Source organism: Cuculus canorus, chromosome 11, assembly GCF_017976375.1.
Source record: "Cuculus canorus isolate bCucCan1 chromosome 11, bCucCan1.pri, whole genome shotgun sequence".
Lineage (NCBI taxonomy): Eukaryota > Metazoa > Chordata > Aves > Cuculiformes > Cuculidae > Cuculus > Cuculus canorus.
This window is the reverse complement of record NC_071411.1, coordinates 10,265,267-10,293,194: the sequence shown is the minus strand read 5'-3', so window position 1 is coordinate 10,293,194 and position 27,928 is coordinate 10,265,267. Positions and strand designations below refer to the sequence as shown.

General features: G+C 46.5%; 2 protein-coding genes across 7 annotated transcripts in view; one reads left to right on the top strand and one right to left on the bottom strand.

The window, feature by feature from the left end:
• Positions 1–943, top strand: part of LMCD1 (LIM and cysteine rich domains 1) — a 30,428-nt gene extending 29,485 nt beyond the window's left edge. For both annotated transcript variants that reach the window (XM_054076850.1, XM_054076851.1), the window contains exon 6: positions 292–943. In XM_054076850.1, the coding sequence (XP_053932825.1) occupies positions 292–450 (159 nt within the window). In that variant the 3' untranslated portion in view covers positions 451–943. The remainder of the gene's footprint in view (positions 1–291) is intronic.
• A 7,928-nt stretch (positions 944–8,871) lies between these two features.
• Positions 8,872–27,928, bottom strand: part of SSUH2 (ssu-2 homolog) — a 60,034-nt gene continuing 40,977 nt past the window's right edge. For 4 of the 5 annotated variants that reach the window (XM_054076747.1, XM_054076745.1, XM_054076746.1 and 1 more), the window contains one exon: positions 25,229–26,442. In XM_054076747.1, the coding sequence (XP_053932722.1) occupies positions 26,296–26,442 (147 nt within the window). In that variant the 3' untranslated portion in view covers positions 25,229–26,295. Of the gene's footprint in view, positions 9,948–25,228; positions 26,443–27,928 lie in introns of those variants that run through there. The other variant, XM_054076748.1, reaches the window with a different exon arrangement.

Sequence of the window (27,928 nt, the reverse complement as noted above, 5' to 3'; positions counted from 1 at the left end):
AGCGTGATGTTAATGACAGTCCCAGCTAGCTATGCCATATTTCTCTTGGAGCATCAGTTCACTTCTAATTGCATTTAAAACCTGACATTTCTATAGTGCTTAATTGCAGACAATGACTTTGGCTTAATTGCTCAGGAGCAGTCCTGTGCATTTTATTTACCCATTCCCAAAGCTTGGCCTTCGGAGCTAACGGGCTTTGTGGGAGGTACGGGGCTGGTTATCCCTGCTTCTGTGTGTTCTAGCTTGGTGAGATGGTGGAAATAAGGAACTGTCTGTCTGTCTGTCCCATAGATCATCTTCTCGGAGGACTACCAGCAGGCAGAAGGGAAGGCCTGGCACAAGAAGCACTTTGCCTGCCTGGAGTGTGAGACACTGCTGACTGGCAAACCCTTTATTCTGGACAATGCCAGCCTCCTCTGCACAACCTGCAGCAACAGCAAACGCCTCTGAGCAGGGAGCAGCTAGGGGGCAAGGCGGGCTTCCCAAGGTCCTACCAGGACTAGGGTCATTTGACAAGTACACAAGAAGGGGAAGGTTAGAAAAAAAAAAATAGAGCCTGGCTATTCACTTGCAAGCAACTAAGTGCAGAAGAATATTTCCTTGGAGAGAGAGCAAAGGAAATTCTTATGCCTGGGGGTGGGAGATATACAGCATATCTGACTAGGAGGACCTGAAAAAGAGGTTCTGTTTTGTGGTGTTTTTCATAAAGTCTCTCCAAGCTTCTTCTGACTAAGATCTTGCAATAGTCTTTGGAAAGAACACATCTCAAAAGTAGGTTTTGGCATACTAAATCTATGGTCATGGTCAGAAACAAAGGCTGGTTTTTTCTGAAGTCCATACTGGAAGTTTACACTAACAGACTGCTGATAACTGTACTAAAGCAGTAGGTTTGAAGAATTTGAATAACCGAGGTGATTACTTTCTGAAAGCAAATTCTAGAAAATTTCAGCAACGTTTAGCTGTAGCTTTCTCCTTGTAAGTGTACAATAATGTAAAAATAATGAGTTGGCACACAGGGTGGTTGGTTTAACTCTGGCTAGGAGGGAAGGGCAGAGCTCTGCCCCAGGGCAGCTGACTGGCTCAACCCATGTGAGCTTTAGCCCTGAAACTGGAATGCAAAAGCATTCCTGGCAGGTCCCACCCAACCAGGCTCCCCAGCTTCTCCGCTGCCTCCAACTGCCTGTTACTCCAGGCAAGTGTGTTTCCACAGAGAGGCATTGTGTTCCCACTGCAATGCTGGAGGTCGTTAAGCATTTAAAGTATGGGCTTTTATTTCAGCTGGGTTTGACCAGGGATTTTATGGGAAACAGCTTTCCAGCCTAAATTGTCTGGGGGTTTTGTGCCTGAAATGCTGCAATGCTGCTTTTATCCTGTAATACATCAGTGACCTTCTCCAAGAATGAGGAAAACAGTATGTTCACATTGGAGCTGGCAGCACCCTCACCCTGGGCTCTGCCCTGCTCCTCACCCTGCAGCAACCCTGTGCCGAGGGGAGGTCCCCATCACCTCTTGGATCTGATAGGGGTGACACCATCCCACGATCTGGCACTGAGTCTCTGTGAACGGTATTTGTTCCCTTGGTTGTGCAATGCTTCTGGTAGTCACTGAAAATACGAGATAGTCCAGGCTGGCAGATGTCTGTGTGCCCAGTCTTTTTTCTTATATTAAACGTCTATGTTATTTGCCAGAGAACTGGAATATTTTTTGCAGAGGTGAGTGTGCAATGAGCTCACAATTTCTAGGTTTTTCTTCCTGCTACAGAAGTTTCTCTTTAAAGCATTCTCTGTGCTGTGGATGTTTGCTTGCTTATAATAAAATAACTTGCAAAGGAGAGTTGGGGGAAACTGTGCCTGCTGTGGGGTTAGGGCGTGCGAGTCCAGACCAACCTCTGCCCCTCTGCTGCAGGAGTGCTGGGCTGCTGGGGAGGAGCAGGCCAAGTCCATCACCATCTTCAAGCAGCTGAGACTGATGCGGTGTAAAGACATACCTGTATGTGTAGGGGGTGAGCACCTCTAACGCTTTGTCCAGCCCTGTGCTGTTGCATGGTTGATATTCCTGGAAATGCTGTGGTATTTAAAAAGTAAATGAAATGCTTGTTCCAGAACTGGAGCAGAGCAGGAGAATCCTGAGGTGGCAGCGGTAGCTGTGGGGATGATGGATGTGTCTTGCAATATGTCACCATACGTGTGCTCCTGGGGTCCTTTGTCCATCTCAAGGTAGTCAATGGATGTGTTGAGCGCCTGGTCGCGTCAGTTCTGTAAACTCCATCGAGTTGAGAGGATGCATAGACCTGAAGTTGTGCTAGAAATAATAAAGCTCCCTTGGATCAGCCTTGGGTACAGGCACTTTGGTTATAAGTAAAGTGGGAATGAAAAATAAAGACCAGTGCTTAGTTTTATTGCCTCTTCTTTTTGTTACAAGGGAAATGTCTTCATGTCTTTGTAAATTCTTTTTCAAAGACACATTGTTATTCTAAACCCTGCGATGTTAAGGCAGCCAAAAAGCACATATGAGGTTTGACACAAAAAAAAAAAAAAAAGAGATTGGGCCTGTAAGTGTCTTTATTGAAAAAAATTAAGAAAATCAATTACAATCGCCTTCAAAATCATTCCCTTCTGATCTGACACACAGCTGCATGCAGTGCTGCCAATGTTCAAAGCAATTCTGCAGGTCATTTTCTGAAAGGCCGTTCAGGATCTTAGTAGTTTTTGCTTTCATATCATTTACCGACAAAAAATGGGTACTTTTGAGCACTGATTTGGTCTTTGGGATCTCTCTTGACTGTAAGCCTTAGTCAATAATTGTAAAGTTTCTATCACAGATTTCTTCAGTTTATTGTAAAACTTAATATTACCTCTCTATTCAGTCTTCTACACTGACATTTTCTGAACAAGGCTAAGAAAATGTCCATATTTGAGCCTTGTCTCACTCTGACGGTTAGAACACCTATAACCATCTCTTTGTCTCTCCCTTCCCACTCTTGGCTCCTGAGCTACAGGGTTAGTCTCATTTGGTTTGTGTCAGACCTTGTATGCTCAGTGTAAGCAGTGAAAGGAATTGTGTGAATCACCTGTGAAATGCTATTTCAGCAGAGACATTAACATCCACACAGCATTCTGTGAGGTATATACACACACCAGGTTACCTCAGAGTGATCTGCCTATGAGGTGGTGCACAGCCATTACACAGCTGTCTGGGAGAAAATTAACTCAAAAAAAAAAAATCAAGTTTTTAAAAGTGAAAGATTAACTAAACTGCTGTCTTCACAAAAAAACTCAACCGCATGCTGCAGTCTTCTCTCTGGGTGTTTTTGGTTTGTTTTGCCTTGGCTGGCTGCATAGTCCTTGCAGGGTTTGTGATAAAACTGAGTGCAGGGGAGGGGTGACCCAGACCCCTGTCCACAGTGGGGTGTTCCTTAATTGTCAGTATCTTAATGGGGTTGCTGGGGGTCGCTGTTCCAGAGCTGCTTCCCACTGCAGCCCCCCACCCTCCTCAGCTGAACATGAAAATGGGGGCTGGGGGGGATTGTGCTGGAAAGCATGGTCCTGCTCCCCGGCTTGCAGGGTGGGGGACTTGGGGGGACCCTCACGAAGTGCGTGGTGATAGTTTTTCCTTTTTTTTTTTTTGAGTATTTGACTCTTAAGTAAGCTAGCTTAGGAGGTGCATGATGTGCGTCAGCTGCAGAGGAGACCGGTAGGTGGTTCGGATGCATCCCCAGAGTGAGGGATGCTCATCTGGACCTCATACATCTGTTATTAAACCTGCATGGATGGGAGCCATTGTCCTATGCTTCTGTGCAGTGACCGGTAAGGTCGCTCCTGATCCCTGTGGCTGGTGTGCTTTCTGTGTCTGTGGGGCAGCACGTACACGTAAGCCCTTTAGAGGTGGGATTTCCAATGGACACCACTTCTCGTGCTGTCCCCTCCCTTCTTCCCTGCCTAGGGAGGTGTGTGCATAAAGGGTATCCCCATTTCACCACCGCTAGGGTGAAAATACAGTAGAACCTCAAAGGGAGGCGGTGGAGAAGAGGTGGTTCTTGTTTTCTCTGCTGCAGAAGAATGTGCGTGGTGGGAGCTTGGATAAATGTCAGGCCAGAGGCACCGGGAGAGGATGCAGTTTCTGGGGGAGCACTAGCACCCCAACAGGGCAGTGTGGAGGAGGATGTAACGCAGAGAGTGGTGTGGGCTTCCACATCCAGCAGTGCATTGCTGTCCACTACAATGTTGGGTGGTCCTCCCCTTATCTGGAGCTGTTGTTCCCAGAGGCTCTGAGGGCAGGGTTGTGTCATCCTCACCACTCTCCAAGTGATGGGATAGTCTTTGAGTGAGAGGTTGAGTCCCTTTCACATACAAAGATTGTCCTCAAGGATTTTACCATTATTGGGTTTGTCTTACTGGGCTGTGACTGCAGTCCACGTGTAGTAGCTTCAACTGTTTACACAGTCTATCTCCAGTAACACCATCCTCCATCACTAGTGCCTTTAGCTGGCTACTTGGGGAAAAGTTATCCCTGTAGCATGTTCTGGTTTGGGTTTCATTTGGCTATCTATGAATTGTAATTCTTCCCCTGAAGTCCCTGTTTCAGCATATACATGCTTGCTTCAGGTTTTTTGGACTGCTGGCATCCGCTCAAGCCTTTCTGGGTATTTCTGCAGCTTGTAAAATACTATCTGCTGAAAAAAAATTACTGCAATTAAACAGCTTAACAAAATCCTGTGCCTCTTAAGTGTCAGGAGCAAAAGCGTGAAATTAATGCATCTAGCAGCTCAAAACATATGTGAGTCTTTAGTTTTGATATTAAAATTTAAATTCAGTGTAAGCAGGAGGAGATATTCACCCCAAGTGAAGACGTTACTCTGTGTTTTGCTATGGTTTATCATCTAGAACAATGAAGCCTGCTGCAGCTGCCTTCTGCAGGTCATCACCTCTGGTTTTCAAGCAAGTTAGATTTACAGGGGTACACTGGCCTGTCAAGCAAGGAATATACAGAGGTTCTGTCCAGAAGATTAATAAAAACAGAGGTGTTCCACAGGGTTAGTCTATAGGACAGGAATAGACAAAGGGCAAAGATAGTGCTGGTAACTATTTGAAAAGCATCTTGTACCACAGCTGTGTCCGGTCCATCATTTCAAATAAAAGCTGCTGTACAAAGACCATTCTATGCTGTCTGGCTGTACGCATGACCTTTAGCTCGTACAGCCTGCTTTGGGACCCCGAGTGAGTGGGTCAGTGCACAGTGCCGTACTTAAGGCCCCAGTTAACATGATTTCCTTCCCTGCCCACAACAAAGGTCTCTTCTGAAGGATGTGTCAGCAATCCCCCTTACTGATTCAGTTCACACGCCTCATGCTGTTGTCTTTAATGTTGCTGCACCTCAACAGCACTGCTGTAACACACCTGTAACACTGCTGTTGTGAGATGATGAGATTGTCTTATCACATTACCCTGATACTTTGAAGATGAAATAAAAACTAACGAAGTAAGCAGCAGAAGGGGGGCTGGGGTGCGATGGGATACTCACACCCTGTCAGTGAGGAGTGGGCATCTCCCGGGGCTCGCCACTGCCTACCATGCTCCTAATGGGCAGCTGGAGGAAGAGCTGTGTTTGTACACAGCCCTGAGCGAGCAGATCATGTTTGCATGAGCAACTTGGAGGTAAAGCCTCTCACCTGGCTCTGGTCAGACAGCCAGGGCGGTAAGGACATTGAGACAGGTCTCTCTCCATGCTCATGATGCTGCACAGAGGTTAAGACTTCAGAGGTGTGCAGTGCCGCAGCTGTTTCTGCACAGGTGTGTATTTAACAGCGAGGAGTTGGCTGCAGGTGACAGCAGGGTTTCTGGGGAAGCTTTCAGGATTGACTGCAAAATCTACGGATGCTTAAATATTTCTCTTGGGATAAAACTAACTGGTTGCCCAGTGCCGTTACTTATTTGAGGTTAATTATTTAACAGGTTTAGTGAGTGCAATTACTCCCAGTATTTCCTCAAGATAATGTAAGAGAGGAAGTACTTTGAAAATAAACCCTTTAGTGGAGGAGAAATTAAGAATATTAGAGTTGGGCAGCTCTGGGAGGGAAGGATGGCCGTATTTGAGTCCTGGCCCTCAGATGGAGCCCAGAGTCTGGCACGTGCCAGCCACTGGGGAGTGAGGGGCAGCGCTGAACGCAGGGTGGTCCTTCACCAGCTCCCCTCAACTGCAGACCCAGCTGGGAGCAAAGTGTGAGTGGGAGCCCATCGGCAGAGAGAAAAATAACCGCTGACTGGGGAGAAACCACATTTCAGCTGAAATTTCGCAAGCTGAAGTTTTTCAAAGCTTAACTAATCTGAATCTACAAATATTTGCAGTGCTGTCTTATTTGTGGTCCCTTTTTTATTTTTTTAAAGAAATATTTGAGGGAGAAAAAGGGACCGTCTGTTTGTGATTTGGAAGGATTTTGCCAGTTGAAAGGCAGAGGTTGTTTAAGGACAGAGACTCCTTTTGGTTCACCTTCCTCCTCCCAGGTGTCCTATGACATCCTCCCTCACTGTCAGGGTTGTCCCCACCGCATGGCCATGCATCCCCTGAGGCCAGAGGAGGAACTGACTGCAGCTGTGGTGGGTTCCCATGTGCTGCACTGCGCATGAGCATGAGGAGCTTCCACTGCTAAGATGGGGAGAAAACCAATTATGAAATGAGCAGTGCCTGGACTGATGCTTTTATATACCTCAGTAAGGGAGGTAGGCTTGGAGGGAGCTGTTTGCTCAAGTGAGTGCTAATTCTGTGTATGTATTTTAAGTATCTATTCTACGGCAAATGATAGAACTTGAAATACAATACCTCGGTTTGGATGGGTAGGAGAAAAACAGGTATCCCTGTGACGGGAGGACAGTATCTTACTGTTAATGGGCTACACCTCAACCAACACATCAGTGCTGAGGGGGGGACTAGGAAGCTGGTTGGATTCTTGCGGCAAGGCTTGCTCCCACCGCTGCTTTTCACAGGTTTCTCTAGGCAAAGCCAGAAGGAAGGCAGATTGCGAGATGCTTAACAGGTTTCCCTCAGAGGTCTATGGAAAACACCTGGGCACTGTGATTTATTTATGAGCCCTAATCCCATGAAGAAGGACTCCTATCATCAGGAGTAAATGAGCAGTGACAGGGTGAGAGCTGGTTGCTGTAGGGCATAGATGATGTGTGGGCTGAAGGCCGACTCTGCAGCCCCTGCACTTCTGTGACTGCACAGAAAAGGTAAGGAAATCCTTCATGGGAGGGAAGAAATAAGCTTTCCTGGCCTTTTTCTGGAGTGCACAGCTTTTGGGAGAGAGAGCAGTTCTCTGCAGCTCTGCAGGATTCTTCCTTCCAGACTGGAAAAGGCTGTTCTGCTTTGGCCCAAGAGGTAGAGATTTGGATCAATGGCAGCTGAGCTGTGTTTCACATCATTCAAAGCAAGAAAGCAGCATTTTTCTCTACAATGTATTTCAAGAAAGAAGCTGTTTGCTTGGATACTTCTCCAATGAATTGACTCAGTTCTTGTTATTTACCTTGGTGGTTACAAACAGGCATAAAAAAGTTGTTGATCTTAGAGTATAACTCAATAAGAATCTGATACCTGGGCAGAAAACAATTGCCTTAAACAGAAACTTCTAAGGGGTTTTATTAGTGCAGTCAATTCTTAAAAGAATGTGATTTCAGATACCTATAACTAATAAAACTCAAAATTCAGTGGCTTCAGGTGAGAAAAACATAAACCAAAGGCACACACAGAGGTGGCTATATAAACACTACAATAAAACTTGCTTAAAAGCCCAAGGGAGAGAAATTTAGAGGTGCAAAACCAAGTATTCATGAAGTGCTGCTGTGTTTCAGTGGAAACACTCTTCCAGAGACCTGCAACAACTGCTGCTTTAGGCTGAGCTAAATAAAGTTCATATGGCTATGTGTTATTCTATTAAAAGTGAGGTTAATTATCCATATATAAATCTAATTTGAGCTTTTATTTACTTTTTAGCTCAAATTCTTCAGCCAATTCACCAAAAAAGTAAATCTCTCTACAATGAGGGTTTTTATGCACTGTTGCTTTGTTTCAAGAGGTGATAATGTATGCAAGCATCTCCAGCAGCGCCATGGCACTGTGCTCATCCCATGGTGCTTCTTCTGTCCTGCCTTTCACATCTGCAGGAATACCTGCTTTATGACTTCCCATATCCATGCACTGTAGTGTACTGCTAATAAAACTAAAAGGAAGCAGATTTTGTCTGCCTGGAAAACAAAGAACCTTCTGAACAAATTGTGGTGGTTCGTGTTCAAATAAGTGCTTCTACTTCAAGCAGTTTCTGGGTGTCAGCTTTAAACCATCTTGCAGACAGGGAACCCCACCAAGAAAGGCACACAGAGTCCTAGTTTTACTGATGTGAAGGTGAGCCGTGGCTGTGCCTCAGCACGGGGCTGGCTGCGGGACCAGTGTTGCAGTGCCTGAATATGCTGGTTTTGAATCAAGCTTTTTTTTTAAATCGTGCAAAGTGCTGACATGTTTCGCTGCTCTACTCCATTGGCAGGGATAATGCTCCCATTGCTTTTCTACAGGCTCTGCTGGAAGCTTGTCCCACTGAACGGCCTGGATACCCCATGCCCTGCAGCTGGGCTCAAACCCTGCAGCCCGTGTCAGTAAGTGCTGGGAGAAGGTAATAGTGTGGTGAAATGGGACAAAACCTCCTTAATGGGAGTCCAGGTCTGCAGGTCCATGCTTGGTCCTATGGACTTCAAACTGCTCACGTTTCACCTCCATCCATGATCCAGAGTGGGAAGAGGCCTTTTCCTTGAAGCAGTTTCTGTCCTAGTGCAGCTTTACCAGGCAAGCTGCAACGCATCTAGGGTAAGGCGGCACACACAATAGAGTAGGTTATGTTTTTTCCTGTGTGACTCATCTGCCTTCACAACAGCGCATCTCCCAGCACGCTGCCTGCAGTGCCCACTCTGCCTGCTTCCAGCATACCCCCTGCAGCAGGCTGCGCTGAGCTGCACCATTAGTCGAGATGCCCACGACGCCAGGGGCTGCAGCACCTCTCTGTCTGGAGTGAGGAGGTGCTGCTCGCAGCTGTGTTATTGTTGAGCCAGATGTTTCATTATGGGCTTAGCAAATTCCTCCAGAGCCCCACAACGGCGCTGAAGCATGGAGACTGTCAAAGACAGACGTCTTCTCTGCACATTAACTCAAAAAGCCAAATGAGACACAGGCCAACTTAAAGACCAGTGAATAAAGGTCTCTTTTTATAAAAGAAACCTATTAATACTTTGCCAAGACCTTCCCTTGAGACTGCCTAAATAAATTTCCTTAGATTGACGAGGTTTGAAAGGCAACCCTTTTAGTGGAATGGGACTCAAAAGCTGTTCAACTGGAAGGCACCAGCCTTCTGGTTTTGCAGCTCTGAATTCAGTCAGAAAAGAAAGGTCATTTTTCAAATCCAAGGAAAACTTGTTGCAGCAATTTTTCTTCTCTGGTACTGTCACAGGGACTGAACAATCGCAGAATCTGGAAATCTCGAAGTTTACAACAAGTCACCTTTGATAAACTGATTGTGCCTAATGTTGAGGGGATTTAGTAGATTCCGTGGGATTTAGGATGGACCTTCCTGTGTCTGGAAGGGAGGAGAGTTGTGACAAGCAGCTCTGGTAGTGCCACTGTGCCAGAGGAGAGGAGGGATGCTGTCTCACCCAGGATGTGGGAGAACAATCAATGAAAAGAAGGGGTAATTCAAGGGGATTCCTCTGCAAACACCATCAGCCAGTTTGTATACAGCATAAGTACAGTGGTTTCCTTGAGTCTGTACTAGAGCTGTGTTTTAATAAAGTCCTCTCATGTTCCTGAGCTTCTCCATGACTAATGTATAATTACTCACCAGCTGCTGCATTACAGAACTGCCGAGTCTGTTGTGCTCATCCCTCTCCAGATACAACGCCACAGTTCCTGTGCTAACAGAAGATATTTTAAACCACAAGATGAGAAACTCAACAAAGACAAGGAGTGACAGGTAAGGATGGAAAAATCACACTTGCTGCAATTAATGTTGCACTCCTATCAAGCAGCCTTGCAAACCTGGCTATGACAAACAGGTTTGTTCAGTTGTGCGTGGTGCAGGCAGGGCAGGTGCCCCACTCCTCCTTCTCATCCCAGGGGACATTGTCGGTCCCACATCCTATGGGCACAGAGCCTTCGCTCCCCTAGTGCAAGGAGATGAGGTGGTTTCCCAAAATGGACACCCAACTGTTGGTTCCAGGCTGGTCTCCACTATATTAGCACATAAGAAGGGCTGTGCACAGCCCCTCACCCCAGCTGTGTGACCCCCTGGCTGTGCAGGGAGGCTCTTCCTCCTCATCTCTCCCAGTCCAGCAGCGGACAACATCCCAGCAGTTGGTAGCACAGGGACTGCATTTTTGGGTTGTGTTTGTCTTGTGGATGTGGACTGTGGTCAGGAACTTCTCAAGAGTCAGTTTGTCTTGTACATCGTGTAAGGTGTCTACATGGCCTTACATGGGCACAACACTGGAGTTACATCTTCCTTTATTTGGGGAGGGAAAACCAACCCAAGCCCTCCTCGTGCTTCCTGCTGCCCTTGCGTGCACACACATGCCACAAACCAAAATTAAATGTTTTGTTCCTCACCCTTTAATTCAATAGCACTTCCTCCAAAGGCAGAAGCCAGCCAAGAGATGGCTGTTGTACAAGTTGGGCCACAGGAGAGACAGAGCCGTGCTGTTCTCGGGTTGCTTTTTCCATGGGTGTTTCCACATGCATGGTGCCAGACCACACCTCCTGGGCAAGAGCTGACAGCGAGCACCAGCAGAGCCCAGGGACAGGGTCGGGGATAGGATCTGAAATGAGAGGGCAGCACGCCCCATGCCCTGCTGCGGCCTTGCAGCTCGTGCATTCCTGCCTCACCAGCAAACCTGCTCTGTACCACGGAGGGGTGAACCTGATGGGATCTGGCAGGGGCATCGGGCGTTATGGGCACACCTGACTCCATCCTGGCTTCCAGCAGCACCTACCAGGGAGACCGCGCATACCAGTGAGGGTGGGCAGATTCCCCAGAAGACGCGTGTTTTCTGAATACCTTACCAGATTCCCACTTTGTGCAGCATGGGTAAGTCCAGAAAACCTACATTGTTTGGTGAGTCAGTTTTCCATCTTTGAAGGAACAACCAGATCCGTTTGATGTTTTCCTCTAGGGAGGAATAGCTTGCTTTCAGCAGCAGGAGCTTTGCAGCACCATCCTATACAGTGCTGACATCCATCAAGTAGTAACCCACACTGCTCACTGGATCCAAAGAAGACCCTACAAATGATGGAGAAAGGGACAACTGCCTAGTAAAGGGGGGGAAAGGCAGGCAGGAGAGCCTTGGTAAGCAAGAGCCTTGTAAAAAAAATAACTCTTCCTGAATAGTCTGCCTGATTCACTAAATGGCTTCAAGTTTAGTACGAAAGTTCATTTATCTGCCTGTGACATAACGTGGCAAAAGTGTGCACAACCTGCTGAGTTCCTGCAGGGTCAGTCAGCAGGTCTTTGCGTCTCATTTTTAGATAGTTGAATTTAATCTTTACTAGATGATGGAGTTAAAATAAACACGACACAAGCAGAACGTGATGTCCTCAGTGCTGGTCACCAAGTGGATCCGTCACATTCACTTCCATCTCTCGAGAGGAAAGACCACAGCATTCATCCCATGGGAACACTGTCTGTATGCCCATGTCTGACAGTCCCCGGGCCCATGTCTGTTCTTCCCTTTGCCCCAGTGGGGCTGCCGATGCTCTCCGGCTATCAGAAAATCCCTGCAGACTCAGGCCCAAGATTCCTCTTTTGGGGCAAACAAGGGAGTTCAGCCTGATTTCACACAGCCATTATCAGGGCTAATACACCATGACCGCCACTTTCAGTGTTTGCCATAGTGTACTAATGCAGGAAATGAAAGACTAAATTGCAAAGGTTAACAGTTGGTGGCCTTCCTTATCCTCAGCTCAAATGAGCACTGCCTGAGGACCAGTAATACACCATGAATATTCAGAGCACAGCTCCAAGCAACCTCAGGCTCCTTCATTATTTTTGAGAGAGAAAAAAATGGTATTTGCAGAGTTGCTTTCCTAATGTTTTGGCTGATCAGCTTAATTGTTTTTCTTCACAGCCCTTAATCGTGTCTGTTCCTGCAGTTATTACTCAGGCATTACTACTGCAGTTATTAATGTGTATTTTGTTTAAATACCAAGTGCCAATGTCAAGCCCTAAGCCCTGTGCTGCTTAAGGAGTGGGAAGAAATCCAGGCAGTGTCTCACAGGTTGGCAAGGACTGGGACGCAGCCAGAGCATTAATCTAAACTAAGAAATGCTTGTTATAGTTTAACGCTGTCCAAATATTAACACTGCCCAAAGGATGTGGAGGTGTTACCTTGATATATCAACATCAAGAATGCCCTTTTCGGTGGCCAGATGTTAGCTTTCCAAGACACCTTTTTAAATACAGGACTTGGCCATAAACTATCCAAAAGAAAAGACTGAGCAAGGAGGAAGAAAAGTCTTTGTGACGTGGATACCATTACAAGACCGTATCTCTACCTGAGACTTGTGACTTCTCTAAAATCACTGCTGCATCGGCATCCTCCAGCTCTAGGAGAACATGAGCTTGTCCCCAGGGCTGCAGCAGAGCTGCACCTACCCACAGCACTCGGGATCTGTCCTTGTATCAGCCTCCCACAATAATTCTTTGGTGCCATCCTAAAAATATTTCCAGTTATTCCTGGTTTGTTCTAGATGATGCTAGCATTTTTTGTAACAGAGAGCCTTATTGTTTGCAGGGGTAAAAACATGACTTTGTGACACTTTTTACCTGCTTTCCAGGGACTTTTCAAGGCAGATCAAATACTTGAGCAGGGCTTATTGTTCTGCCAACGCCTGGCTGCTGGGGAGCCTGGTGCCATCTGAGGAGCAGGAACCAAGCCTGCGGCTGAGGCTGCTGACTGAGCTCCACTGTGTGCTCAGCTGCTCAACCCTCAGCTCTAACTGGCTCGGTGGGCTTATTTGCAGCCCCTCCACCCCAGCCACGCTCCATACCCATCTGCCTCACTCACCACAGGGGCTGCAGGAGGCAGCCTGGAGGTTAAAGCCCTCGTTGCCAGACGCTGCCTCTGTGCCAGGCATTAACCACAAAGCTGAACCACTTGCAGACAGTTGGGCTCACTGGCTCCTGACACATGCCTGCATTATTAACTACAGCTGTGAGAAAAGCTGAAAGGGAAAATCCTAAGACTGGATTTGATTTTTTGGAAGTAGTGCCATCCCCCACCTGCTGCCCCACCAAGTTTCCAGCCACTGCTGCTCCTGAGCCCTCCCAAGCCACACAGGTCATCTGTTACCTTCTAAAAGCACACAAGCAGGGGCTTCTTCCAGCCACGTGGCTGTGGCCCCATCCAGAAATTCCTTTACCCCCAGACCTGCTTTTGCTCAGCTAGGGAGCATGCTTGCTTCTCACTTGTCAGTAGGCAGCTGAACTGCCCTGGCACTAGTAAGCGTAGCATCATAGCTAGCTTCTCCAGGGTCAGATCCTGGGAGCAGCCCCTTGGGTTACCGCCATGTGTACTGCACTGGAGTGGGACTTTGTTTCAATACATCGTGTCAGTTTAAAGCAAAAGGACAACAAGACCTCTCCCTGTCACTTGGTCTTTGATATCTTGCAGCTTCAGCACAGTGAAGGGCTGCCCAAAGATATGCCTACAGGCTTGATAAAACCTAGTTACATCAGCAACTCAGCAAACCACCAGAGCTCCACTAAGTATGAATAAAGAGGGAATAATTCAGCCCCCAAGGAATCATATCCCAAGAAGTGCCTGGTGATTTTGGAAGCTGCCCTAACTCCAGCCTGGGTGACCACTTTGCCCAATACCCATGTTTGCCCCCCCAGCGTGTCAGGGATGCAAGCTGAGAAAGTTAACAAATATCTTATGCTTTAAGATTTTTTTTTTTTCCCAAAAAGGCCAAAAATTTAGACAAATCAAATGCTAGTGTTTACAGTTGAAAGAAACCAGCAAGGAAACTGCATCTTCCTCTCCATTTAGAATATTCTAGAATTTACTTGACTGTCGGGCACCATATTTAAACCATAAAAGCATTTCAACAAATGGTGCGTGCTTTCCACTAGCCACAGGAAGTGCCACACGCACCTGCACGTGACATGCAAACTTCCCTGACTCTCACCATCTTTGTCCTGTTCTCTGGCGTGCTGGGTTTGGCTGGAATGCAATTAATACTCATTTGCCTGCAGCCTACCAGTACTGACACTGCCCTTTCCCACTGGCAGGTGTTTGAAATGCCTAGCCCATAATATTGTGACACATATATTTGTTCAAAGTAGGAAGTAAAGCTTCTCTTAAAGAAGAAGCTCTTTCGGACCTATGGAAATCAAGCAGTGTCACAGGCAATGCCTTTTCCCATAAGAAGGAGTAGGGTGCAGTTGACTGCCTCAGTGACCCAATTTTGTTTTGTTTTATTTTAACTTTTTCCAGAAATCCCGTTCTTTTATCTTTCATACTCTATGGGCATTTTGAATGTTACTGATCTATCTGAGGCTACAGCCTACCCTTAAATCTTCAAGAGCAAACCTTTCTTTCCATTTCTATTAACTTTTTCTTTCTTGCTCTGCCTTTAAACTCTTCAGCAAGGCATGACATTTAGATTTTGCATCAGATTTCTCATTGTCATATCCCAGTCAACAGTCCCTCTTGTGACTTAGGTCCATGCTTTGAACAAGCATGAAAGTAGCCTTTGATTAAACAAATTGGGTCACATTCCCCTGTGGAAACTTGCTGCAGCCAGCTGAGTAGCGGCAGAGAAAAACTGGCCCACTGTGCCTGGAGTGAAGAATTTTGGCATCAGGTTTTAGAGGCTGAATAACAGCCTGGAGAAAGAGTCAGGGCTGTTGCAAGCCCAAGTCCTGAAGAGATGGACACTGTAGTAAACGCTCTTCATGGCAAAGAACAAAGGATTCAGGGAAGGATATCCATTTACAGCACCAGAAAATATGCCCCAGGATCTTTCACTAAAAGAAAGCCAGGACCATTCAAAGGTTTTCTTGAAAATGCTGGGAAAAAAATAGTAATCCTTTCTTTTTAATCAGGAGATATTTTGAAATATCAGTAGGTCCTGCAAAATTCTAAAGCTAATTTTCAACCAGTTTTGATGAAAATGTTTTATCAAGATAAGTGTGTCTTCCCTGAAGCAGTTGTTCTTTACAGTTTCTTCATCACCAAAAATATGATTTAGAAAGACTACCCTGAAAATAAGCATCAATCTATTTATTTCCTTCCAAGAAGGAGTCGGGTGCCATGAGAATTAAGTTCTCAGATCACTTTCGGTTCTTGATTTCAAATATTTTGAGAAAATAACTCCAGGCAGAGGTAAATCCATGTCTGAAAAATTAAACATTTCTAGCCTGAAAATGGATGGGTTTATGAGTTTCAGTCATGGGGTCTGTTTGCCCTGGGAACGTGAGGTCAGAGCAGGGATGGGGTTGGGTCCTGTTGGCAGGAGCCTGTGCCTATCTGTCATGCACCTTGTCCCCAGCTCCTCGGTGTGTCCACCACCCAGGGGACAGGGTTCTCAGGTGGCAGAGGGGTGGATCTCTAGAAATACATTCAGCTAGCAGGTTGACATTAAGTACTTTGGCTTGGGTTTGACTGCAATCAAAATTTTAGCCCATACCATCTGTCTCCAAGTGAGAAACAATGGGTTGGCAAAGCACCAGCCCCTTATGGCTGGGGATAAATCTGAAAACCCAAACCAGATGCAGTTGGTTGTAACAGGAAGCCATTGCATCGCTTTGGGCCTCTGACAAAATATATTTTCAAAGGGCTGACTGTGGCCTCAGGTAACAAGCCTTTCAGTATTAAATGCTAGTCACAGACCCTACAGAGAGCCCCAGCTTGCTCATGCAGCCCACTCCTGGCCAGCAGAAAGCAGAAAGCACAACATCTGCACAGGAACATCAGCCCCTCACTCAAAGTACGAGACTTTTAGTCTTCTTGTTGTTTTGGCTGCTTTTAGCAAAAATCCACACAAGACAGCTACAAACTGCTTTTCCTGTGGCTTCTATCTGAATCCCAGAAACCTTCAGCTCTGCCAGTTCCTTCAATGTCCCCAGCTGCCCCACTGGTGGGCTTTCTAACAATGGTGGACCCACAGGTCATGTGGGAAGCCACCAGGGACTGGTATACCTTTCACATTGATCTCCGTGTTACACAGGTGATGCTGGAGGATCTCACCAGTATCCTCTCACCTCCTCCCGCCCGTTGTGCTCAGCGTTTGCACTGTAATGCCTTTTCCCCATAAGACAACTTGGCAATGCCTCTACTTTCCTTCACACAACTCCACTGATTACTCCAAGTCTTTCCTCCTAGATTATCTGCCTGTTAATGATTTTAGACAAAGATAATTCTGAGTACGCATGCCAACCAACACCTGAATGGATGAAAGGTGACCAGTATCTACATGAAAAGAAAGAAGAGGAGAAGTGGTGTGTATTGTTGCTATGAAAAGCCCAGAAAGAATGTCAGGGAGAGAAGTGGAAAGGGAAAGCATGGCAGGTTCCAGTACATCCGTCCTGAGCTGTGAGCCTGTGTTTGGCTACAGCAGAGCTTTTGGAGCCCAGGTCTGAACATGGCTTGCAGGGCTCTTCTGCAGTATCCGCATACTCGCTCTGCCTGTGCGCTCCTTTAACAGCCTTTCAGGGGTAGATATGGTACAAACTTTATGCAGGTAACGGAACCAAACCCAGCCACGTTGCACAGCGCTGAAGATTGCTGCTGAGTTTATGGGCACCATTGACAGGGCCCAGCCTGCACCATGCTTCAGCACATGCTATTATTTCATGCAACTTATCCTCCAAGTCTGGGCCAAGCATGACAAGGTGCAGTTGCTGCTCTTACACTCTTCATAAGAAAAAACTCTGCAACCGCACAGCCATTAACAGCAGTTCCAAGGCTCCAGCTGGGTTTCAAGTGTCTCATTATTAACTGCAATTTTTAATGTCTGCTGAGCAAATGTCAGTAATAGTGACGAAAAGGGTTTTTTTCTTTTTTTTTTATGATTTACTGCATGCAACAGAATTTGCAACCTGGTAAGTCCTGCTCCAGAGGCAGGATCCTCACTTTGCACTAACTTTATAGGAGTGCTGTTACATCATGTGCCTCTGAGGATGAATACAATTCCAGTTATCTCATTTGTTCTGTTTGTTTTAATGCAGAAAGTTGTTCTTTTCCTTCAAGTGGCTTAGAAGAAAATAGAAATTTTTATTATTATTTCAAACAGCTCATAAATCTTTGCCTGGTAATGTCAGCAAGTGCAGACGCCACATCTGAAAGCAGTGGTGAAACATCACAGAAATTATATCCCTCTCTGGTAGGAGCTGAGGTGGGAGCAGAGGAACAACACAACAGCCTACTGCAGCACTGCCACCACCACGACACATGTCCGACAGTTTGCAGAATGTTACTGGCCCCACTGAGGATATCTAGGAGCTATTATTTTCCCATAAATTCAAAACAAATGGGAGCAAAGAAAGTGGAGCTGTGGTAGCTGGATCAAAGGCGCGGTGGTCCATGCAGCTCAAACGCTGGTGCGTTGCCCCCGGAGCCACCCCAGGTCAGGCAGAAGCAGCGTCCTGGGTGCCTGATGTGCCCCGGGTGCTCCCAGCCCCTTCCCAGCCCCTGCAGCATCACCCTGCCTGGGAGCCACCGTTGGTCACTGAAGAGGGGTCTGCATCCAGGTTGTTCACCTGGGAAAAAAGCCAGCGGGGAACTGGAAAAGCAGAGAACAAGCAGAAAACCCCTATAAAAATAAAATGCTGACAGTAATCTAGCTATCCTGGCCATGCACTTAACTGCAGGTGAGTGCAAAATTGCCGTTAGTTTTGGAGGATCAAATATAAAGTGATGCATGTGAGGCCAAATCATAGCCCTCGGTGAGAGATCCCAATTCTGAGGAAAAAAATTTCAAACGGTTCAGAAAAAAATGCAGTTGAAACACTTCAATTAACTGCAGATATCATATTTTCTCAAATTTGTCTCGGAGCCTCCCTAGATTTTCCTCCTTAATCCCAGAATGAAATTCAATTTATTTCATATGTTTTTTGTGCCTAAACCAATTAATGTAGTTTTGCATCCTTAAAAACAGACTCCTTTATGATAGCAAGCCCTGTAACTAATTCATAGTAATTTGAACCCAAGAACTACACAAAATAAAGGCTTAGAAACGTTTGCTTGTCTGGGAAAGCAAGCAGCTCCACAGACAATCACACAACCTCTTTTGAGCTGTTGCCCAATTACTAATTACTCTTCTATTGCAAGGGCAGCCCTGAAGGAGCAAAAATAGCAGAGAGCAAAGGATAAAATCACTTCTCTGCTGGGCTGTGCTTTGACAATGATAAGACTGCACAAGCTCCCAGCTACAGCTCAGGCAAATAAACATGTCATCTGTCTGGGGAAAAGGAGTTACATGGCCAGGAATAAAAGAAAAAAAGGAATATCGAAAGGCCTGATAACTCTGCTTTTCAGTTGGCTACAGAATGTGTCTAATTAGTGTTTTCCTTGCACAATATTAATGATTTGTTCTTTCAGTTGCTTTCCTTTGATTTAGCAGACATGGTGGAGAAAGCTTTATGTTCTTGGTGGCTCTGCAGAGGAGGCCTCGGCCCTCCCAGCCAAATGGGAGGCCTCAGATCACCACTGATCCCCAGGAACTACAAGCCTACAAACTGATATCTTGCTACAAGATCTTGAACTAAACTGTATGTTTGTTTCCTAAACACAGACCTGTGCTCAGCACTTGCTCTAATGCCTGGCAGGGAAACCATTACATGAGCAGATAAACCTCTGGTGCAGATCTCCCCAGCGTGTACCCGCTTACCCAACCTCGCACCGAGTGTCTTTATTATCTGCTTAGAAACAGAACAGCCCAGGTGAGCTGCCATGGAGCTCATCTTATTCTGATTCTTATTCTCACTTTCTAAGGAACTGCCTCGACGAGTGCACTGCTGGGTGCTTTGCTTTACTTTGAGAAACAACTCCACCAGCTCCAGCCCAGGTTTGCACATAGAGGTACCTCCTGGGAGGGAGATGGCAGCAGGGTTTCCTGTGCTGACCATTGCATTCACTTCCATTCCTGCGTGACAGAGGTATTTCCTTGCTTTTCATAAAGCAGGGCTAGCTGATGTCTTCACCATCTGAGCCATTCCATGTCAAAAATAGATGCAAGTAGTCAAGGGGACTCCAACACCCATGGGGTTACCAAAGGTATTACTGTGATTCTTGCTGCTTCTTCATTAATATCGCCTCAAATATGGGTTTTGTTGATGTTTTTCTACTCTCTAGGTTCTCATTATAAAATAGTCAAAGCAACTTACACTGGAAAATGTGGTTTAACTTTATTGTTCTCCCTGGTGGGGTCCTGTTCACACTCTGGTGGCAGGGACTCAAGGGGCACTCAGGGGAGCACCTCCCCACCAGTACCTGCATCACCTCCTGAAAGCTGGCCCCAAGTCTGCCTTGCTCCCTTTCTGCCCAGGACACCTCCCCAGGTAATTTCATCACCTACAAGGTACACGACACTGAAAAATAGGGTTTCCTGAGATAAGAGTGAAGGAGCATCTGTGAGGGATGGGCACTGTGCAACTATAGCCCCAGCTGCCTGTTCCCAGCCAATAGCAATGGACATCCCAAACTAAACAGTCCTCAGCCATTTTATTGCCAGAAATATCAACAGCACGAGCTGGCAAAACCACTGCTTGTAATAAAATCACTCATATTAATTCTTAAAAGTAGCAAAATAAATTGGTTTATCTCCTAGGAGTCATTAATATGCAAGTTTTGTTTTGTTTGGGTTTATGCAATCAGGAAATGTCCCTAACCCAGAAATATCCCCCTTCATCTGATTTTTCAAAATTAATCTTCATTTTATTTCTAATTAGCTCTTGGCACAAAATTTTTTTTATAGTGTGCTTTCAGCCAAAAGGTAATTTATAGAGTTGGGCTGTGAATTTCCGACATGGGAAGAAGAAAATTCCAAAGTAGAGAAATAAAGCTGGTTGTCCCAAGGCACTCCAGGGAAATAAAGGCAGTTGTCCCAAGCCACACCAGCCATGCTGTGCCTGGTGCTGGACAGGCAGCAGCTCCAGAGCTGGGTCTGATCTGCCAGGCAGTAGAGCTGGGAGCACTGACACAGAGAACAGCCCCACTGCCTCCAAACATGCAGCAGCAGGACTGTGGTAGCAGTTTCTTAGCCTGTTCCAGTGGGACAACACCTAATTTCCTGTCGTTAATAATTGACAATTAAGATGCTGATCTCACTATCACACATTTGTCAGGACTGGTGTTTCCCTCCCAACAAAAGCTGCCAGGCAAGAACCATCAGCTATTGAGCAGCCACTGGCTACGATGCTCCATGAGCGGGACAGTAAAAAAAAACCCAGTGGATGATCTTCTGATGAGGCTGGAAATGGTCTGATGTTGTACACACGGATTATTCAATAAATAGCAGAGGCTGCAGGGAGCAGGTTTTAGAACAGAAACCTTCATGGAACCTGTGGAACTGTTTTATTGCTATTCAGAGGGAAGAAGAATTCTGCCTCATATGGGAGGAATAGCACCTCTAAATTACTGCAGAGCTGCCACCAATTTACTTGGTCTCATCAACAGCAAATATTACTGCCAGTTTGGCCAGAGCTGCAGAGTGGACAGGGAGAAGGGAACTACTCACTCACTGCAGCTTGCAGAGCTGGAGGAAACCCTCCTCGCCGGGTGCTGCTGTGGGCCAGCAGAGCTGCCAGCTCTGCTATGAGAAGCAGCACTTATGCAGTACCCTTGCTTCCATGCGTGCTCTGTGACACTCCGTGTCTGATGGTGATATGTGTGAGAGGCCTTAGCAGGTGGCTTGGGGGCAGATTTTCCTTTAAAGATGCCCGGATGGGATTTGGCACCCTCGCCACACACCAGTAGCAGAGCCCCAGCACATCCCAGTTTTTGTGCTACGAATTTAAAGTTCCCTTTAAACACAGAGCCCATAACTGCTCAGGCTGCATTTCGGGCTTATGGCCCCACTGTCCCCAGGTCCCTGCCTGGAGAGGACCCTGGTCCCCTGCCCCCCGCCTCCCCCTCGGCACAGCAGCCTTGTTCTGCTGCACAGGGACTCACCAGGGCAATGGCTCTTTGAATCGACTGCTTGGTGGGTGATGTCACCGGAATCACAGAGGAAAAGGCCAAATAAGGCAGTATTTTAGTAAAAGTATGTCCTAAAATGGGAGTTTAACTGATGATTAGCAAGCACAAAACACAGATATGATATTACCATGTTGAGAGCTCAAGAGCCCCGCACAGTCTCTGATGCTGGAAAAAGCCTTCTAGGACCCAGAAAGATGAGAGGAAAAGCAGCCTAATTCAGAGCAGTTTTCTCCACAAGAGCAGGCTGTGTCAGGAGGTCAGTATGTGAAGAATTTTGGTGCTAAGATAGACAGACAGATCAATGCAGTGAGAATTTTTTTTTCCTGGAAAGATATTGTTTTTTGAGACGTTTCTTCAGTATGCTTTTGACTTTTCAAGGTAAAGCAATGAACCTCCTCTAGTCAACGGAAGAAATATTATTTTACAGGTGCTAGAAGAAAAAAAACACATGAAGTTAAACTGGGTTGAAGAAGGTGGGAAGGGGAGCACACAGCTGCACAGGCACACAGGGTGGGTGTGCTCAGGAACAGGCTGGGCAACAAGTCCATTAAGAGATATTAAGGGACTAGCCAAGGCCCTTGAACATCCCTAGTTATGATGCTAGGGAACATGAAGGAAAGAGAAGGCAGAAAACAGCCACACTTAGCTACTGTCCCCAAACAGCATCTCTGACACTCAAGCCAGGCCAGGGCACCTCTGCTCTCACCCAGCAGGACCTCACAAAGCCTCACTTTCTTTAAAACACACGATAATGATTTCTCCATCAAGTTTCTTTCCTTGTTCCCATGCAGCATTAATAACAAAAACAGTAGTGCAGTTATTACAACCATATAATCATATTAGGTTGGAAAAGACCTTAGAGATCATCAACTCCAACTGTCCTGTCTACTACTACTTCATGTCCCCAAGAAACTAATTTACCCACCTTTTAAACACCTCCAGGGATGGTGACTCTACCACCTCCCTGGGCAGCCTCTGTCACTGCTTGAATACAGTAATGACCAGGTCTCTCTGCTAGTGAAGACGCTTAGCACAGGCTGGCAGGTGGAGTGGCAGTGCAGAGCTCTTCTTCCCTTTGCCTCAGCAGAGGCAAGCCATCACCCTAGGAATTTTATAGTTTCCTGTGAAAGAGCTCCTACTCATTCATCAAGCATTGAAAAGTGTGCTCAAGCCAAGAATGTATTTATTTTTGATCTAAATATAGTTGAAGATCATTAAAAAAACATCAGAAATGGCAGGACTCCCTCTCCAAGGCCATCAAAGGGGAGCTTTGGATGTTGGTCCCCCATTCCCACATGTGCCTGCATCCAGGGATGCTTGTCCCACCTTGTCTGGGTAAGGGTTTAGCACGGGGACAGAAACCTGGAACATGGGTGTAGGAAGGGCTGATGGCCCCATTGCCTCTGGCACTTCCCATTGCCCCCCATCCTGTGCTTAGGTAAGACAATGGTGGCTGCAGCATTTCTCTGAGCACGGAAGCACAGATAGGTTTGAACATTTAGTGGGAAACAGCATGCTAAAGGCCCTGAGATTCCTCTTGCAGTGAGTGGCCTTCACTCCTGGCCGTGGTGGGACTGGTACAGTGCAGGGCAGGTTGGGAACAGGAATACTATAGATGGAGGGTGTCCCGCTGCCCGTCGGCTACCAGGGCACAATCAGGGTACTGTTCTTTAAGAGACCACTGTTTGGCCCTTTCCACTCTGTCAACATCAGCAGAGAGGATGGGTTTTATCTCGTGCTTCTAGAATGACTCTATGAGTGCAAAGTGCGGTTTGTATTTGTTTCTGAACAACCATTAGCAACTGCTCGATCCAAAAGGAATCTGGCCTGATGATTATTTAGGCTATTTGGATTGCTTCTAAAGCTTATCCAAACTGTCTGCTCCCTCTCTGTTGGTGGCTCAGAAGAAAAACACCCTCCCTCCTTTTCTCTTTGCCCAGATGATGTTGTGTGGTCTTCTCAAATGGCAAGGTACCTTCCAACAGGCTCAGGCCTAGCCCTCGACAGAGGACAGCAGCCCGTCTGCAGGACGGCTTCTGGCTGTGTCTTGCTGCTAGCCCAACCACGTTAGCGAGGCAGCCCTTGGGCACTCAGCCCAGCTGCTGCCCACTCTCCCAGTTCCTATGCCCCACAGCATCCCAGGGGCTTAACAACTCTGCATCTCCCTTATCTCCTTTCTTCCCTGCCTGCTCTAACTGCCTGACATATGGAAACCATTTCTTGCTCTTTACGTGCTCTCTTCTGTTGTTGCTCTGCTCAACTATTTACCTTCTATCTATACACCCAGACATACCCATTTCTGTACTGATGTGCAGCAGTTTAGATCTCCCACAGGTTTTGTTGCCCATCTGCAAGTTGATACATCTTTGGGGGTGCAGGAGCAGTGATGGGAGGAGGGGGCCACAGCTCAACTCTCGTCCACTTCTAACCTTTCAAACAAGATAAAACAAAGCCCTGGCTCTGTCTGCAGAGGCTGCAATGAGGTTCCTGTATGCGAATGGCATGGGCTCTTCATGGCCACGGCTGATGGTTCCTCGAGTCCTGCAGCTCTCTCCAGAAGACCGCAGTACTTCTAGCTGACTGCCTTCTACTCTCTGGGCACCAGCACTGCGCTGCACAGGCCACCCAGTAACATGAGCTGCAGAACCAGCTTCTCAGGTCTTTTTTTCAGCCTTACACAGGTCAGGGACTTGTTTAACCCGAGTTAGGCCAGACTAAAACTGCATTAGATGCATCTGACAAAAACAATTTGTCACTGCCAGGCAGGCAGCCTGCTTGATTTATGTGCTCCACTGGCCTGCTCCTCTGCACCTGGCTATAGAAAATCCATAGATATCTATCTGTAAGGACACACATGCACACACTTACGCATATATGAATATGTATTTGTGCGTGCCTATATGGGAAGGAACAATTCTGCATGTGCAGCCTGAAGTGCTGTCTAGGGAAATCTGCTCTTACCTCCCTTTTGCTCTGGAGTCCCGAAGCTCTGAAGTGAGGAGCTTGAGAAAAAAATAGAAATTACGTCCTTGTAGATTGAACAAACTTTTGTTAGGAACACTTTGGATTTTGTTCTAGGACACACTTGTATGGGAATGCATAGGGTAAAGAACCAGTCCAGAATTAGCCATCAAAAAAATAAAAACTTTAAAATATGTGTTTTAGTAAGAAGGCTTTTAGTGCCTGTGTTCCCTTTTGCTGCAGAGCACTCAGCAGCAGCAGCAAAGGTTTCTCAGAGCCATGCCAGCCTGACAGAGAACAGATTTCAGAGGTGCTGCATCTGCTCACTTCCCTGTGGCTTCTTTCCTGTGAGCACAAAGGCCCATTTGTCTGTGGCTTTCAGCATTCTGCCCACACGGAGGCCTTGGAGCACACCTGCACGGTGCTCCTGCTTGCAAAATCCTCCAGTAAAACCAATGATAGGCTGAATCCAGCTCTGATCTAACACCCCCAACACACCCAGCCTGGGAGCCTGAAGCAGCCCTGGGAGCAGCCTCGCTGCTGGGGCCAATGCAGGGGAGCATCACCCTATGCCAGGATGGCAGCTGCCGCCTATGTCTCTCCCCAACAGCAAAATCAGGCAAGTTCCTCTCTCTCTATCACTCCTTCTCATCCTCCTCATCCTCTTTTCATTAGCAGAAACTGCATGGTTTGGGTATTTTTTTTTTCGTTTTAGAAATAGCATTAGAAAACATTTCCTTTACAAGGTAATTTTCAACTCACTTGTTTAAAATTTGTCGGCTGCTAAATGTCTTTTGTCATTCCCGAGTTGTTTTTTCCCTTACTCTCACCCCCACAATCCCTGTTCAGGCTGATGTATGGGTCTATCTTGTAAAAATTTCCCAGCCTCTCAACCTGTGTTTCTCTCATGTGGATTTTGTTGTGATAACCTACTAACTCAGCTGGCATTTCAACGACAGGAAAGAGCACCGAAGTGCAGGTGAGCACATTTCCATAGGATGCAGCAGTCTGTTGGGGGCTGCCAATAAGATCCACAGAAAAACCCTCCGCTAGGCCCCAGACAGCAAAAGAACTACATAAAAAAAAAACACAGAGGAGGAGAGGAGGTTGTTTGGTTTGGTTTTAAATATGAGTTGTGGTTGTCTTTCTGTTTGCGGTGTAGAACTCGAAGAGTTGAAGAAGAAAACAGACCCTAAAAAGTTTAGAAACGTGCAAGCAAACACAAGTGTTTGCACTTAAACTAAATTAGCTTTAAACCCAAAGCAAGCCCAGATTCTCCTGCAAGCTTTTCTGAGATAAATACTGCAAGATTGGTGATAAAATAGAAAAAGAGGCGGACGTGGCAGAACTGCCTCGGTGAGCCAACTAGCACTTCAGCCAATGCTTCTTGTCTGGATGAGGACCAGGAGTGGGTGATGTCCCGAGGAGCAGAGCTCACCCCCTCCAGCCCAGAGGCATAGGGGTGACCCTATGTCCACTCCCCCAGCCCCCTGCTCTCCCCATCCCTGCAGCTACTGAGGATATTGCACACAACAGCTACTGCAAAAGCCTTTTACTCTCAAACAATAATTTTTGTATTGGTACAATGACCCCTCAGATGGTGTTACCAGGTATTTTAAAATGAAATCCTCTAAAGTTAGATTTGATAATTGCATAGATTTTGAAATACATCATTATAGATTATGTAGCAACTCAGGAAAAATTACAAATTAAAAAGGGAAAGAAAGGCACCAGTCATAAACTGCATAGCTGGACTGAAAATATCCCTGTTAATATGCTTTACTAATGATACAGCATTGCAACTGGAGAGGAAAACATCCACAGGGGGAAATCTTTATGCAAAGGCCTGATCCTGCGCCCAGTGAGACCCTTGGAGCTGACCCCAGGTCTGAGACACAAGTGGTTTGGCAGAAGGGGCATAACGGCTTTCTTCCTCTTAATTTGATTTGTAGTCCTCTGTTGTAGATGCAAGCACACCCCGTGCTGCAGGAAAGGTCCGTGTCCTACTGGGTAATGGCAACCCTGGAGCATCCCCAAGTCCCCACAGGCACAGGGGTTCTGGTGGGCGATTGTTGCTGTAATTGTGCTTTTCTCCTAGCAACGAGTTTTAGATGATGGTGCAGCCACAGCAGCACCTCTCGGGGTAGTCCAGTGCATAGACCTTGTTTTCAAGCCCATAGATGTAGTAGATGTAAGGCTTCCCCGAATACTGGTAGTGAACTTCTGTGATAGGGATTACTTCAATTGTTTGACGCTGGGAAAGAAAAAGCTCAAATTAAATAAGCAGTTTGGAGCAGATGCTCTATCTCACTTCAGACCCACATTTGTAGAGAGCAAAAGAGCCCCAAGCTTCTAGCCCCAAACCTTGCAGGTTGGAGGCAGCTGCTGCTTTGTGAAGGGGAAAAGAAATCTGTTGCAGATCAACCAGTCCACCACTACAGCCATCAAAAGCTCCCCTGGCTGCACCTAGCATGTTTTGGCCTTTGCATACTAAACCTTTTTTACTTCTTTTATAACTAATTTAAGATAATTCATTATAACCTTTAAGCCATTGTTTCAGTCCTCGGTGAGTTAGCATGTGCCCCGTCTCATGTGTGGTTGAGGTCCATGTGTGAATGCAGTTACCTATCCTTGCCCTGGAAACACGGGGAAGACCCTGGAGTCTGGATGAACACCTGCAACACTGGTGTTTGTGATGGATCACCATCTTTGTGGACACAAGTCACCTCTGCCCCTTAGAAGCAGGAAGAAACATTGGCATTGGGCCACACTGTGCTGTGTAACTGCAGGAGAAATTGCTGCCAATTTAACTCCTGTTGCTCTACTCCCTTCCCTGACTGAGGGTGAAGGAAGCTGCTTTCATTTCTTATGTGGTTATTTCATCACTTATCTCATTATTATTATTCTTGGCTGAATTAAAGGAAATAGATAGGCTGGTGTCTGTGCTGTGGTAGCACCTTATCTCCTTATGGAGGGCTCTGCTTTGTTGTTTCCTTTCCTTTGCAGAACAAGCTTAGCAATCCCTGCCTTTCCCTAACACCACCTAAACCCAAGTTTTTGTGAATTCTTCATCTGTGATCAGCCAGGACTGCTGCCAGCTCGAGCGCAGCGACATACACCAGTCCCTTAGGGCTGCTCGGTAGGATGGGAGAGGGAAAGGAGCTGAGAAGTGCTCTGCGGCCACTCAGGTCTCCTAAACAGGGCAACCTGCATTAACTAAGCAGCAAAACCCCTGCGCTGCACCAAGGGGCAGGCACACCTTTCGCCTCCTCTGGCATCTATGCACAAAATCCCCGTTTAAAATAATGACCACTGAGCCCAGCAAAGTCTGCCTGTCTGAGCCCCTCTAACTCCAGAGGGTATCTGTGGCCCTGGTATTGACCTCCAACACACAGCAAATATCCTAGGAAACTAGAATAGTGTCAGCCCAGCACCGAAGAGATTCCTCCCACCCAGTTTTTTCCAAAAGTTGCTGATTATTAAGCAGAAGAGCTTCAGTCAACAACAAGTGGAGGTGATGAAAAATTCAATGACAGGGAAAGCACCGGCAGAAGGCAGCCCAAATCAGCATAAATATCACATGGTGTCACGGATTTGGCAGGGCAGGAGGCTTTCAGCACCTGCTTTCCCATACAGCAAGAGGATGCTTTGGCTGGTATGCAGCAATCTAGTGAATAAACTGCCTTTGATGCTGAGAAATGGAAAATATAGGCTGGAATTAAGTTGGAAGGCGGAAATTT